The following is a 15,719-nucleotide window of genomic DNA, read 5'->3' as shown; positions in this document are numbered from 1 at the left end:
CATTTTCCCCATGATGCATCACATGAAATTGACTAGAAAGGCTTCTGTCGCTAGATGGCGCTGTGGATTGTAAATCCCCTCTATTAACATCTAAAACTACTGATAGGTAATTTACATTAAAGCTATATGTAAAAAAAGATTATTCATAGGCTGAAGATTGACACAGTCTTTGTAATTGCACTAATTTTTTTAAATTTCTTTTTATTTCAGAGATGCACCTGCAGGAGTGGGAATGGCAGCCCCAGTCTGATTGTTTATGATCCCAAAGGTGACAAGGTCTGTAAAGAGAAAGAGGTCCCACCTCCAGTGGCCAATGGGCGAGGAGGGGATGCAATGCTCTTTCACATCCTCTCACCCATCGAGGAGATGACTTCACCAGAGTGCTCAGACAGGAGCGAAGCAGGAAGCAAGCCAGGGAGCCCTGCGGTCGTCAGTGACTCCCCTCCTCTAGATACTACTAAGATGGGTCAGGATGCAGCTTGTTGTCATGGTGATGATACTAGCAGGGATTGCACTTTAGTAAAGGAGGGCGATGAAGAACCTGATGCAGGTGGTAGTCATGGCAATAATGAAGATGAGCAAGAGGAGGAGGAGAGTCTCATATCCCCGAGGGAGCTTGACTCTGGAATTCATCTTGCTTTTTCAAATTCTATGGATAGTGACATGAATGGTCCTTGTCCTGATGCCATTGAAGCTGATAAGATGCTGTCACAGAGACTCAAGATGCAGAATATAGGATGTTCAGAGTCCTTTGAGAGTGTTTCCAGCACCAGCTTGAGTCTACCCAGCCTAGATGCCAATGATACCCTAGATAGTCTAGAGACACATATCCACTCCTCTCATAGTGACTTACATTCACCACCACCTGACATCCATGATGACTTTGATTCAACAAACAGCACGTTGACGGGCAAAGTGGAGAACACTGAGGATGAATGGAAAGTGAGCGAGGCAGAGAAGACCAATTTGAGCCGTAGCTCCAGTGAAGATACCTTGAAGAGTGATGATGATGAAGAAGAGGGGTTAGGACCCAGGGAACTATCAATGGAAGAGTTCTTGGATCAAATCCAAACCAGGTCATCTTCCATGACAGAGGAGGAAGGATCAAAGTATGAGGATGAGGAGCAGGATCCTTCAAGCAAGAGCTTCCAAGATGGAGAAGGAGGTTGTGCCTCCAGAGAAGAAGAGTCAGAAAACAGGGACCATGTATCATTAAACCTTGAGTTTCATCCGCGTTCATTCTACAAACGCTCCAGATCCAGTGATGACTTCCGTACCATGCGAGATGAGGATCAGAATGATGATCCAGGAAGCAACAGTGATGGTGAGGACACAAAAGCAAAGTCAAAAGGCAAGCATCATAGAAATGGCAAATTAACCTCAAACCGTTTCATCCGCTACGATTCGCTCCCTCTGGTCGTTGAGGTCTATGAAGCAGACAGCAATAGTCCGTCCTTCTCACCTAACGATGTAAGCAGATCTCGCTTTGTCTATGATAGCCAAGATAGCGAGTCTCCTAACAGAGGTTCACCCAAACGTCAAATGTTCAGTCCAAGCAAGTCAGGGAAGCATAATCAACCAAAGAAGAATAGTCGTCAGATGTCCGTTGAGTCAACAACAACGGAGAGTACTCTGCCAAAAAGCACACCCATTTCCTCAGGCCCCACAACACCTGACTTTGAGTGCAAACGTAAGAACAGCCTTTCAACGGTGTCATCCGAGTCAGAGTGCTCTACAGATTCACTCAAAAGAGATAAAATCCTGTTCACCCGCCAGCTGGTTCAACAACATAAGGAATATCATCAGTCAGAAGGGATAAGACCTAGCACAAGTCACAAGATGCGAAGCCTCAGCCACAGTGATGCTGATCCAGCACCCTACAGACACAGAGGGGGGACGTCCAGCAATGGACAGCTTCAGAGGCAAATGTCTCTTCCAAGGCAGAGCAGCTTGCATGATGATGAAGAAGAAATCCTGGCAGGATACAGGAGACTAAAACAACATGAAAAGACATCTCAGGGCGTGGCTGAAGCTGAAAAGGATGTAAGAGAGCAAGAGAGATTTGAAGACGAGGAAGAAGAGAGAGATGACAGCTGTGGTTTCTCTAACAGTGATGAGATCACTGGTCTCTTGTCTGAACAAGATATCTTTGACAGTAGTGACAATGAGGAGGATGAGTTTGAGGATGCAAGCAGTACCCTGACTGATGACATTAATGGCAATGAAGACAGCAATCACAATGAAGACATTGCCAGTATTCGGGATACAGATGGAGCAAGCAAAGCGTCTTCCCAAGAAGAGCAACACTTAGAGGAAAGCCTATCAGAAAGCTTCCATGCATGCTTTGAGAATCAGTGTTCTCCGTCATGTCAGGACTCTGAGGAAGTGAATGACGCTCCTGCAGACACCTTTGATGCAAGTAGCTTTAAGGATGATATCACTGCACTTCAAGAAGATGGCGCTCATCTTGATAGTCAGAATTTGAATGCCTCATTCCACAATGACGAAGTATGCAATGACAACGAGACAAAGCAAGAGGATGAAAGTGACAATATCAATAGTATCTCTCTTCAAGAATCATCTGGGATTGATGGAGCTGAAGCTGATGCAGTGAGTGATGAGAATGATGAGGAGGAGGGTGGTGAAGGGAAAGAGGAGATGTCCTCAAGGATGTTAAAAAGGAAGGAAGAAGCTGACCTTGCAAACCTGACCTACAAGCTGGCTATCAAGCAGGGTGAGGTACTTCAGTCAGCTGAAGAGGTGCTTTCATCAGCAAATCAGGTGAATTTTCTCATATTTAACTTCTTCCTAAGTTCCCCTCCACCTATTTCAAATAATGTATACTTTATTCTAAAGTGCCTTGAATATGTTAACACTCTTGGTTTCATAATTTTAGTCACATGTTTCCTTTCAACAATCTGTTATCCCTATGAAATAATTCAAACAGCACACTCTCAATTTAGTATCATTCTTGCCTTTTATCCATATTATGCAGCCTATCTATATGTAGTTTGTCATTTGATGACATTAAACCTGCAATCTTGAAAGAGAAAAATCTTAGAAATCATTTATAATGTTCATTTCCACAAAAAAACAAAGGTTGTTTGTTGTCAAACCACTTTTCAAAACCAACAGATTTGCATGGAGATTGAAAAAGAATTTTTCAATAAATAGCTGTACATTTTAGTATTGCTAGGTATAATGTCTTCTATCTTTGATGTTATTCCTTCAATAGATGTCCAACATCCAGCATGAAGTAGATGCTCTTGATTGCATCCTGACTTCACTGGAAAGGAAGGTTGCTAAAGGAGTACTTTCCAGTCAGACCAGCAGTGAATATGAAGATTCTGAAGGAGGAGACTTGGATGTCAGTCCACAGGTGAGTATCCAGGACGTGTGTAGAAAGAGGTGGTCACTTTAAGAGTCTTGATCAGCACTAATACTGAAAGGTACAGATATCAGCCCACAGCTACATTAAGAAGATGTGGGTGGAAATCGTAGCAGAGGAAAATAAATGAAGGCATTTCCTGAGAGGTATATTAAGAGATTGTGAGTCAGACAGGTAGAGAGAGGGAGAGAGAGAGAGAGAGAGAGAGAGAGAGAGAGAAGAAAAAAAAAGAGGAAGAGGAGGAGGAGGAGGAGGAACTGGGACTATAAATTGAGAAATTGAACATTATATATGCATCAATATAAAAAGTCAGAAAAGGAAAAGAGTGTGGAATAAAATAGCTCAAGAAAATATAAGATGGGGAGAGACAGAGACCGGTGGAGGATGGAATGAGATTGCATTCAAAGGTGCAAAGCTGTTCCAGTCGTTGTCAACTGTGTATTTTGTTTAAATTCCCAGGAGCTTGTGAAGGAGGACCTCTGTGACCTAGAAGTACAACTTTCTCAAACAGACGATGATAATCCAGGCTCACAGGTAATTAAAGGATATATCTAACTTTGATGAAAAGCTACTTTAACCTTTTGATATTCTTATGAAACTACTTGCATTGTGTCATATTAAAGTTGGTGTAGGTTTTTAGAACAAATATTTCAAAGTTGTTTATATTCTTAAACTAGCATTTAGTGTTCACTCTCTTCTGGTTTCATGGTATGATTTCAGATCAATATGGCGACAGCTGTGCGTATGATCACTGCTACAGCCCTAAAGGTTCTCAATACCACCGAAGCAGCGATAGAGCTGCAACAAGATGATGCTGTTCTACATGCTCCACTCAGGGACAACATCATCTTTGATCAGGAAGACAAGGAGGTGGAGGAGGAGGAGGAAGAAGGAGAAGAGGATTATGATGATGAGTATGAAGGGGAGGAGGAAGGAGACAGTAACAGTGACTTGAATATTTTCTCAGATCTGTGTGATGACCTCTTTTTTGAGAGTGACTCTGTTGAGGATGGTTACCTGCTGAGATCAGTAGCTGATGTATTGATCGATAATGACAACAATGTCTTCCATTGTGGACTAGAACCATGTGATGATGTTGATGGTGAACTTAGCGTAGAGAAGGATCGGAATGCCAATGCTGTGCGTTTGTCACCACAGAAAAGACTTTGTGACGGTAGGTGTGGGAGTGAATTATGCCGAATGTCTGCAGCTCTTGGCAAAACTGCAGGAAGCAAATCCCAGGCATCGGAGAGAAACAGGCCTCAAGATGATGCCCAACACAGGAGTGTGTCCCAACACCCTGGTGAAAGGGATACTGGCAAAGACTTTAGGGAAAGGAAGGGAGTACTAAAGGATTCACTCAAACTCACTCTTCCCAGTACAAAGCCCCAGGAGGTGGAGAAGAGGAAACAGACTGCCGGAGGTGATAAGAGTGCCACGCCCAGCTCGGCATCCTCCAAGTCCAAGTCTCCAGAGGCTACTATATCTCCAGGATCCCGACACTCCTCGAGTCCCTCCTCAGGTCCAATCCTGCATCTCACCTCTGGACCCACATCCCCACCGACGGCAACCCTTCTTTTCTCATCCGATGAGTTGGTCTGGGATTCTGCAGTCCCTGTGAGCAGCTCAGACTCAGAGTCAATGCCACCTACAGAGATGGTTCCTGATGAAGGAAAAAACCCAAGAGATGCTGCCAGAGTGGAAATTTTAGGTAAGTTTATCATTTTTGTCACACCTGCGTAGCAAAAAGCGAAACATAAGCGCCGCGTTTTGGTGACGGCAGCGGCGGTGCAACATCAAAAACTTAACCTTGGTTAAGTTTTTGAATTTTTAATATAATTTTGAAAGTATATGTTGTTATTCAATGAAACTTGGACTAAAGGGTTATCAAGTATCCCAAATCATTTGAGAAGAATTTAAGGTCATTTCAGGTCAACAAACTTGGACTTTGTTGTGGCATCAACATCAAGATTTTGAATTTTTAGCATAATTTCAAAAGTGTTCGTTCAAATTCCATGAAACTTGCACCCAAGGGTTATCACAAATCATATGTGGCTGATCATTTGAAATATGACACAAATTCCAGGTCAAAAAGTCAAGGTCAAAGGTCATTTTAGATCGGTAGATTTGGATTATGTTTTAAAAACTTAATATGAGAATTAATACATCAATTTTTGTTATTTGTTCATATTCCATTAAAGTTATCAATCTTGGTACTGATGATTCTTAGTCAATATTCACCTCACAATGCTGATCATATTCACAGTATTATTTTTGGGGCCTGCTATAAATGGGCCACCCTGCCTATAAGTAATTTCCCAACCTCAATTTTTCATCGTATTGAATTAGGTTTCCCTTGTTTTTAGGTTTTGTTAGTATCCAGCAATAAATACACATTGCACTTCAGAAGAAAAAAAGAAACTGTATAAGTAGATGATACAACCCCAAATACACCTCCATGTAGGACAGATAACAGATATGTTCGTTGTATGAAATGTACAAGGTGATGTTATTTCCCAAACTCCTTTAATACAAACATGTACTTTATTATTTCCTCACAGATTTCACACCTAGTCCTTCCAAGAGGCACAAATCTGAGGTGTCTGTCTTTGAGAGTTCCTTCACCCCTACAAATGGAGACAGTGACTTTAGCCCGGACTTCCTCTCGGCATTTTACGATCGTGTCTCAGAACTTGAAGAGAGGGTAATCACTCATTTTTTGTCATACTGTATGCAGATGTACATGTATGTAAACATATGTGGCCATTAGGTTTTTTGTTTTCTTCTATAAAATGTCAGCATGCAACAAGTTGTTCCAGTTTTTTAATCATGCAAATTAAGATTTTGAATTCTAGAGATTCAATAAGATAGAATAGCTCCCCCCCCCCAAAAAAAATGAATCTGATATTTAGTGATCCAACATTTGTTCTGGCGACAATATTTTGCCATTTATTCCATCAAGGGTAGAGAAATAGGGATAGTGGTGCAGTTGGGTTTTGCATGAGATTAAGGTTTACCGTAATTAACGGTGTATTAACCGCCCTCGTGTATTAACCGCACCCCTCTTTTTCGCCCTAAAATATTTTATTTAAAAAATTAAAAAAAATTGGCCGACTCTGTCGGCAGCAAGCCAGGTCCGTGTTAAAAACGCATTTAACTGCGAAATGCAGCTTAATGTGTAAGATCATTAAATGTAAATTAAAAAAAACAGTAGAGGAACTAGGATAGAACCTTGTGGTACGCCTTGTAATAGAAGAAAAATGGGAGGAATTATTATCATAAACTACATATTGATATCTATCAGAAAGATTACTTTCAAACCAAGATGACAGACAAATTTGAGTGTTGTTCTACTTTCCGAGTGGTGAGTCAACACATCGATTACTGAGCTGGGAGTCATTGCCAAGCATAGCGTCAGCTGGAGGGGCATAAATCGAAACTTTAATTTTTAATTTTTTTTGTGTGTGTACTGTGTATAAACCGCACCCCCGACTTTGAATTTTTTCGGCAGCAAATATGTCGGTTTATACACCGTTAATTACGGTAAATTTCACGGTAAGGTATAGCATTTGGTCCAGAGGTGAAGTTAGAAATTTGGTTTGTGACTCTGGAGCAATGGTCTCAGGGGTATTTGTCATACAACCTAACAATTGTCCAGAAACCATGTTGTTATTTCCTTCCTAGACGTGACATATTTTACTTTGTATATGGTAGAAGTGGTGAGGGTTAGATCGAGCTAGGGGTTAAAGAGAACTTTTGGTCATACTTTGGTGTAGGGTTAGGTTAGGTTTAAAGTAAGGTATAGTGTTTTGGCAAGGGTTGAAGTTCTGGATAAGCTTAGTGTACAACTTCAGAGCAGTGGAATTAAAGATAAAGGTGAATTCTGGTAATGCGATTGCATTGTGAAAGAAAAGATGTGGAATGGATCAGAAACAGTTGATCATGTAGCATGTAAGTATTGGTGTGTACTGCAAGGTTCTGGAGTCATCAAAATCATAATAAATTTGGCGCAGTCTTGGTAAAGCAACATGCAAGCACTGAATACAGAAAGATGTATATGGGACTACACAAGTGGTGTCGGGGCTAGTACAACCTTGATTTCCTTATCTTTCTATGCTCATTACTCAGCCAGTACACAATTTCTTCCAAAATTGTTTGGCACATGTCATTTATTTATTTATTTGAGCATTTGACTGTCAAGTGGATTTGGCGCCTTATAAATCATATGTATTATTATTATTATTATTATTTGTAATCTTGAACATTCAGTGTAAGTTTCGTTTGATTCTGTGAGAATTCATTTTCTTTTTTGTTACCAGAACTCAACTTATCTTTAATAACAATAATCTGTTCTTGTATATCGCATAACACATTATGATATAACATCCCTATGTGCTTCCAAATAGCTTTTTGAGAAATGATTACCCTAGCTTTAGCTCCGGCAGCCGTTATCAACCCGCAGTGCATTTCAAGGAATAATCCTACCAAGTACCCCTTTACCTCACCTGGGTGGAGTGTGGCAAATGTTGGTTAACGTCTTGTCAAAGAACGTAAGTGTTGTGGCAGGGATTCAAACCCCATACGTTGTGATTCACAGTCCAGAGACTTATCTGTTGGACCATAACACCTTGCTGTAGCATATAGAGTATTCATACGATGATCTCTTACTCTGTGTACCATCATTAGAGGTGTCGTGGTCGAGTGGATTTGTCACCGGACTGTCGATCACAAGGTCCACGGTTCGAGTCCCGCCGCGGCACTAATGTCCTTTGGCAAGACATTGATCTACATTGCCACACTCAACCCAGGTGATGTAAATGGGTACCTGGCAGGAATTAATTCCTTTAAATGCTAGAGTGTTTAAAGCCAGGGTAATAATTGGGAGCGCCAGGAGTGTCACGTATGACATGCGCGCTATACAAGAACCCACTATTATTATTATTATTATTATTATTATTATTATTATTATCAGGTGTACCTATCAGCAGGGAAGGTCTTCACCCTTGAGGAGCGATTAGAGCAGCTTGAGATGGAGGTCAACTCTGTAGACTGTACCCTTCCAGATGACATCATGGCCATTCTAGAGGATAAGGTGGCCCTGACGGTAGCTCAGGTCCAGCAGTGTGAGAGAGAGGTAGCCTCAAGTGCCACTTACCCTTACCCCTGTGAATGCTGTCTTAGCTAACCCAACCTGCTTGTGACAAAGTTTTGTGTTGCCTTTCTGCCCCATTGACTGATAATTTTGCTTTTGTATACATGATTTGATGTTTTTATTTCTTGTTGTGTAGTAACAAGGCATTCTTTCTTTGCAGTTTGTTTCACTATTCAGTTTAAATCCGTAAGGTAGTAATACGCTAAATTGATCTCAGGAAAAGATGTGTTTCATCAAGCTGAAACCATGCAGTGATACTTTCTACAATGTATTGAACTTGGTTTATATCTGAATTGTAGTCTGTTTTCAATGCAATGTTGTAATGTTATCCTGTACTGTTTTGTGTTACTTGGGAGTGGCAGACAAAAATCTTTGCAGCGCTATCCCTTAAAGGTTTGTGCATGTTGTGCAGTTGTATCTAATCAGAACATTCTGACCTTGTTTAGTGTTGAATAAAGATATATAATTTGATCTGACTTTGTGAGCCCTCTTACCAATAATCTGTTCTTTTACTCCCTCTGTTGCTTGCTTTGCATTACATCTGAACCAACAATTTTCTTTGTTGTATGTAAATGGATTTTTGTTTGCCTGATTTAATTTTTGTTTTGATTATTGGTGTGAATGTGCAATGTCTTGCTTGCTCTGCTATGCTTTTTTTATATGATTTGCAGTGCAATATTCTAATCTGCTCTATTTCTAACTGTGTTAGTGTTGTCAGATAGCCACCTGTTCTGAATTTGCTCAATATTCTGTAATGGAAAGAAAACTCTTAAATTGTAAGATGTATATGGTTATAAAAGAGGAAAGAAGATGAATGGCACATCTAAAGTGTTGGAAAGAGTTCAATTTGATGGGCAATGTAACTCAATGCCCTTGTGGTCTCGAATACACAAAATATGTAGATAAGGGCTGCAAAACACCTGCTAAATTCATGCAAGAAAGTATTGAACTACAGTGCATACTAATAAATGTATTTGATAAAGAATTACATACATGTGTGAATGTCTTTTCCTGCAATTTCTGTCACAGTTTGTCTTGCAAATATGTTGTACTGTGTTAACGAGATAGAAATCACTTCTAAACTTGATCTAACAACATTCTGAAGTGCAGATGAGGGGTTTTTTGTGGAGGGGTTGAATATATTTATTTTCTTGTAAGTTATTAATGTGTTTAAATCATTAAAATTTATTGCATGAATGAAATTGATATTGTATTATTCAGTTTTGATTTATGTTGGGCTTGCTGTACCTCAACATCTCTCTAGTCATGTGATTTCATACACAATCATTTTGATTTGATCTGATGCGTTGGTTATGGTAGTATATAATATGTATATATGTCATATCACAAATGTGTCCTTATATGCTGAGAGAGAAGGAAGGAGGGAGGGAGGGAGGGAGGGAGGGAGGGAGGGAGGGAGGGAGGGAGGGAGGGAGGGTGGGTGGGTGGGTGGGTGGTTGGGTGATATAAAGAGAGAGACAATAGAAAAGAGTGAGATTTGTGCAGTGTACTTCCTTAAATCTCCAGTTAATAGGAGAAAAGCATTTCTAAACAGGAATGAGTTCTATAGTTGATTTAATCTTCTTTCCCCTTCCTTAACTCCTCCTTGTCAAGGTGCACACGGTAGAGGACAACATCTCCGGCCTAGACCACACCCAAGATGGCATCTTCTCTACCATGTACAGTGTAGATCACATCCCCACCACGCCCAGGAAACTAGAGAACATCTCATCGGCTTCATTCCTTCTCAATCACCCTGGTAAGAAGATAAAGATGGACTTGAATGTAGAAGGAGGAGAATATAGTAGTGGCAGTGGTAGTGGTAGGATTTTTGAGGGATTTAAGACGTGCCAAATCCACTTGGAATCAAATACTTGAGGCATACTTGTGCAGAAGATGAAATCAAATTAAATTCATAGTAGTGGTAGTGGTATTGGACATCATAGTGATAATAGGAGGAGTAGTAGTAGTAGTAGTGGTAGTAGTAGTGGTAGTGGTAGTGGTAGTGGTAGTGGTAGTGGTAGTGGTAGTGGTAGTAGTAGTGGGGGTTTTAGTTGTTTGTGTGGTTATGGGTGTGGCAGAAGTAATGGTAGTAGTGATGGTTGTAGTAGTCTTGTTAGCTCTGGAAGTAGTGTATAAAAGTGTGATAGAGAGAGAGAGATGAATAGAAAGAATAAGAATGAAAGAGAGAGAGAGAGAGAGAGAGAGTAAGGTGAGAGATGAGAAAAAGGGCCCCACTAAAACTTGGATCATGCAAGTCAAAGTATAAATGGTTTAAAGTTAGTCTTGGTGTCAATCCATAATGTGTACCGTAACTGTTTATGCAACACCAAATGATCAAATACCTTGGACTTGTCCATGAGGTTGTGGTAACTGTATCACTTGTTTACTATCTGATATAAAATGCATGGCAACAATTGACTTGGTAGGTTATACTGGGAGATAATAGGTGGTAACTATTATTCTTCTCAGTTTCTTGAAAAGCCTTTGATGTATTACATTCAGTGCTATTTTGAATTAGCAATGCTTGATTTTGGGGGGATGAAATCGCTCTGTTTATCTTTTATCCTACTTTTGTGCTTATTTTATGATTTGCTTTCGCTTTTTGTTTCTTTTGCAATTTTTATTTTTTTAAATCTGCAATTCTTGCTTGCAGCCTTAAAGCTGAATCCTTTGAATGACTTTAGCTTGGTGCAAATTGAGATTCCTGGAAACAGAAGGAGACTGAACTCATCGGCCTCTGATGGAGACATCGTTGCTTCCCCTCTCTCCTCTCCAGGCCCATTAGACGAGACTGATGGGGGCGCTCTAACAGATATGGACGACGGAGTTGTAGTCTACACGTGGGGCAATATAAAAGTTACTGATATATTGTCGGTCAAAGAAGAGGCGTAGAGGCTCGCTTGCTCAAACTCTGTTTAATTTGCAGCTTTATATGATTTTGAAAAGTTAGTTTTTGCATTTTTTTTCTTTTCTCTTTGTTGCATTATCTCTGATAAAGTAAAATATTGGGAATTTTTCACCAACTCTTTGAAGTGAGATATCAAATTTGATGTAGACAATTCTCTATTACATTAAATTTGATGTAGACAATTCTCTATTACGGTATATATCTTGATTTGGCTAAAACCCTGAAAATGTTAAGCCCAGTTATAATGTGTTTTGCAACTTACTCCATCCTAATGAAACAAGGTTAAGACAGATTTTTGTGAATTTTTGGCCGCTTCATTTCATTTGGAAAATATAGGACCTGTTTTGTTATGCTATATTCTCTACAAACTCCATACTAATGAATGGCAAATCCACTGACTTTAAAACAAATTTTTATGAGAGTAGGCATTTGCATAATGGTGAGAGGAAGATATTGGCAGCAGGGCTGAAAAGACTTTTTTTCAAATATGAGTGAAGTGGGTTCTCGATCTTTACATCGTTCGTGATATTAAAATGCATTTTATTTTAGAATGTCTCGAAATATTCCTTTGCCTTTTTAACAAAAAAATATTACTGTTACATAATGATGCAAGGTAATACCCCATTCCTATGGTGCGTTGTTATATTGTTTGGATATAAAAGTCTTAGCTTCTAAAAGAAATGAAGATATTTCTGAGCTATTAAAATTGATCATGATATCAACATGATGAAACTGGTCTGTTTCATAAGTCTGTATGCAGAAAGAAACACCAATCGTTAAAACGATGCGAGGCGATGTGCACTAGTTATCTAATATAGATCGGAATGTCTTCATTTCTTAATGCTACTATCTTTTTTTTACTTGTAGATGAAATTGATGATGAGATACATGGTCATGGAGGCCCTCTAGAGGTGAGAATTATGCATTTCAGAAGGTATTTTCCGACTGATGCAAATCCAGGGGGAGGGACACAGGGCAATGGGTCCCTGCCTGCCAAACAAATTCTGCTGTACTCAGGGCTGTCAACTTTGGGAAACTGCTTCGAGCGAGATCGTTGGCAATTCTTTTTTGGCTCAAGGGGGGGGGGGGGGTGTTGAAAAAACAAAATTGCTCTTTACCTCTCCCCCCCTTCCCCCCCCCCCCCCCATTAAGCAAAATAATTGGATACGATACGGTACGCTGGTTTACACATTTGCCGGGAGGTTTTTTCATAAACTGGGAGATTGTGGGAGAGCGGGAGGAAGGGCGTGGTGGCGGAAGTCTCTTGCTACGAGCTGGTGGGACGACGGGAGAATGAGCATGGTGGCGTGAAACTCCCTCCAAATGCGGGAGGGTCGACAGCCCTGTTTACTGTAATTACTTTATTCAAAGAGTTATGTGAGCTCTAGCTTCTCCCTGTGGACAGAGAATTCAGGATTTGCCTTGCATTTTAGATCTGCAAACTCGTTTTAACAGTTCCTGATCATGTCTTTATGGGATATATTTTCTTCTACAATATTCTTTCTCATATATTCTTTGGGCATATACTGAGATGTTCTTCTACTTTTTAGTACTGTACCAATGCCCCATGCTAGGAAAAAATAGCAGCGGTCAGACTTCCAATATCACATGCTGTAATCTATTAATTTGATGGGTTTTTTTGTGCTCTCCATGATTTTCCTCATCGTTCAGGTGAATATAATGATGATGGGAGAAGCCCTATTATTTTTACTATCAACTTGGCTCACACTAGAAAATGTGGTTATTATCTAAACACATGTCTTCACTACTTATGAAAATAATGAATTTTCTGCATTTATTTTATTGTTCTTATATCCATCTTCCCCATTTTATATATAGATGATGGATGAAACGAGTTCACAAGCAGTTGAAGTCACCCACTAAGTAGATGTCAACAAACTTTCAAGTAGACATGTCAACGAACTATTTAACCCACCTGAATTTTTACCCAAGCTATGCGGAAAGCATGTCACTGCTGTAGATGAAGGATTTAGACGATCCTGTTGATCAGATTTTTATGAACATTTGTTGTTTGGTTCAGATGTGTGTCAGCTGCATTAAATGCAATTGTTTTTTATTACTATGTGCAAATGAGTTCAGGGAATAATTTTCCTCAAATTTTTTGATTAGCAATTTCAGCCGATGGATAAATATTTCAAATTAAATTCTGTACATTTCTATGGAAGAAAACTGCTACACAAAAGATATTTTGTATAGCAGTCATGCAAAAATGCATAGCAAATTGCGATGCGATACCAGGAAAATTATTCCCTGGAGTTTGTTACATGGACTTACATTTAGTTGATCTTATTTATTTCATTGTAATGGCAATCATGTAAGATTAGCTTTCATGCTATATAGGACGACCATGGGAATACCATGTTATAATGAAAGTCACTTACTAAAACAAAAAAGCTAGTTATAAGTGAATTGTATAATGGTGGACTATCAAAAAACACTACTGTATAGTATTTTTATTTCATTTCAAAACCGTAACAAGATTTTCTTGTAGCAGTTTCCTTTCCTTGGTATAAAGAAGCACCAACACTTTAGTGTATTCTTTGATATTTTGTGTATTTATCATTTGCTTCAAAAGAACTTTTTTTTTTTGTGTGTATATGAGGGTAATGCAATAAAAAATGTATTGGAATATGTTTGCATTTTATGGAAAACGTTTAAGCTTCTGTTTTATATCTAGAATATTTTGCTAATTTGTTAATGTTTTTTAAATTATTTTTGTTTGTTTGTTTCAAAACTTCTCAGTCTGAAGTGGAGTCATATGACATGGTTTTAAAACCACAAAATCTTTCAAGCAATAAAGATATGTTGGAACATGTTATTAAAAAGTGTGTAAAGCATCAAATAAATACAAACCGTATAGAAGTTTTTGATTATCATGATAAGTTTATACTGAGGTAGTATAGAATCAAATTTCTCTGCAAGTGTGAAAAAAGTTTTCCATTTTAATGTGCCTTAAGAAATTGGCCAACCATCTCCAAAATTTGGGAAACCTACTAAAAATGTGAGAAAACTGTCCACTTTTGACTGATAATATCTCAAAACTGTAACTTTTATCCATGTGCTCATTGTGAAGTTGAAGAGAAAATTATTTTCTAAAGCAAATGGCATGGCATTCCTTTGTAAATTCTTTTAAAATAATTTTTAGAAATTATTGGGTTTTTAAAAATAATTAATTGGGACCATGAAATAATTGTGTATCAGTGATATGCTATGTCAAAACACCATAGCTCACTGGAAGTCACATCCGCCATTCCATAATTCTCAGTGCTACCAAGCATCATTACTAGCTCATAATGCTGTCCCCTAAATAAATATGGCATGTAGAATGTGAGATGTGATGGATTTTCAATATAAATCTATTTATAAAAAAAATTTCGGGCCTTGAACTATTCAAAATGTGGCATGTATTCAAATTTCAGAATGATATTTTGTAAATATTGTTTTAACAAATTGCCATGAACCTTAATCCAGAGGAAGTTTGTCTCTTCAAAACATATTGAATCATTGACAGAAGTAAGAGAAACAAACAAGATTGTCATTTGTAATCTACAAATCTGTTTATAATTATTTCCATGCAAATATTTGCTTGTTAAGCATCTAATACATGCAATGTAAGAAGTCACAAGATAGACTATTCCGAAATCTGGTAAGATTTATGGATAATGTTCACTTCAAAGATGTAGAATGCTTTAAATGCAGAAATTTGTTTAATACATCAAAATCTTAGAAATAGACATATTCATAACCAGTATGACCCAATTTTAGACAAACGTATTCATTTATATTCATTTGCATACTTATGCACATTTTTGAATAAAATGTATTAAAAAAAAAACATTGGCTTACAAATTTCGGTTACAATATGATGGTACTGCGTGTATGCCAATTGCTATGATCGTATATTTAAAGCATTCAATATGTGGAACGATATTGAGATTAAATCAAGGAAAATGTCATAGTCAATACTAGTTCTTCAAATAGTATATTCATGTATGCAACTTAATTTATGTGTTATATCTACTATATAGGTTATAATCTTTTGTAAAAGACACAAATGCTTTCTGTTTCTTATATCAGCTGTAAATACTTGTATTTTCTTCACATTACGTTCCCAAACTTCATATTTTATCATAAATGTTAGATTATCAAAGAGTATATTAAAAAAAGATATTTAAATACCTTGTGTGTATACCTTTTACTTTCATAAAGCTGACGTTAAATTTACTTTAACAGTGTTTTGCATTTTG

General features: G+C 38.3%; 1 protein-coding gene across 3 annotated transcripts in view; it reads left to right on the top strand.

Moving 5' to 3' along the window:
- LOC100888816 overlaps positions 1 to 13,546 on the top strand; it is a 30,895-nt gene extending 17,349 nt beyond the window's left edge. For 2 of the 3 annotated variants that reach the window (XR_004062004.1, XR_004062003.1), the window contains 10 exons: positions 211 to 2,781; positions 3,236 to 3,379; positions 3,848 to 3,922; positions 4,109 to 5,099; positions 5,950 to 6,092; positions 8,361 to 8,522; positions 10,155 to 10,299; positions 11,197 to 11,488; positions 12,319 to 12,362; positions 13,291 to 13,546. Coding sequence is in view for 1 of the 3 variants with exons in the window: in XM_030973864.1 (XP_030829724.1) it covers positions 211 to 2,781; positions 3,236 to 3,379; positions 3,848 to 3,922; positions 4,109 to 5,099; positions 5,950 to 6,092; positions 8,361 to 8,522; positions 10,155 to 10,299; positions 12,319 to 12,362; positions 13,291 to 13,335 (4,320 nt within the window). In the remaining 2 variants the exon portion in view is untranslated. The remainder of the gene's footprint in view (positions 1 to 210; positions 2,782 to 3,235; positions 3,380 to 3,847; positions 3,923 to 4,108; positions 5,100 to 5,949; positions 6,093 to 8,360; positions 8,523 to 10,154; positions 10,300 to 11,196; positions 11,489 to 12,318; positions 12,363 to 13,290) is intronic. The other variant, XM_030973864.1, reaches the window with a different exon arrangement.
- The last annotated feature ends 2,173 nt before the right edge of the window (positions 13,547 to 15,719 follow it).

Source organism: Strongylocentrotus purpuratus, unplaced genomic scaffold (genome assembly GCF_000002235.5).
Source record: "Strongylocentrotus purpuratus isolate Spur 01 unplaced genomic scaffold, Spur_5.0 spur5_scaffold_7, whole genome shotgun sequence".
In the NCBI taxonomy this organism is placed as follows: Eukaryota; Metazoa; Echinodermata; class Echinoidea; order Camarodonta; family Strongylocentrotidae; genus Strongylocentrotus; species Strongylocentrotus purpuratus.
The sequence above is the reverse complement of the archived record's forward strand: the minus strand, read 5'-3'. Positions and strand labels throughout refer to the sequence as shown.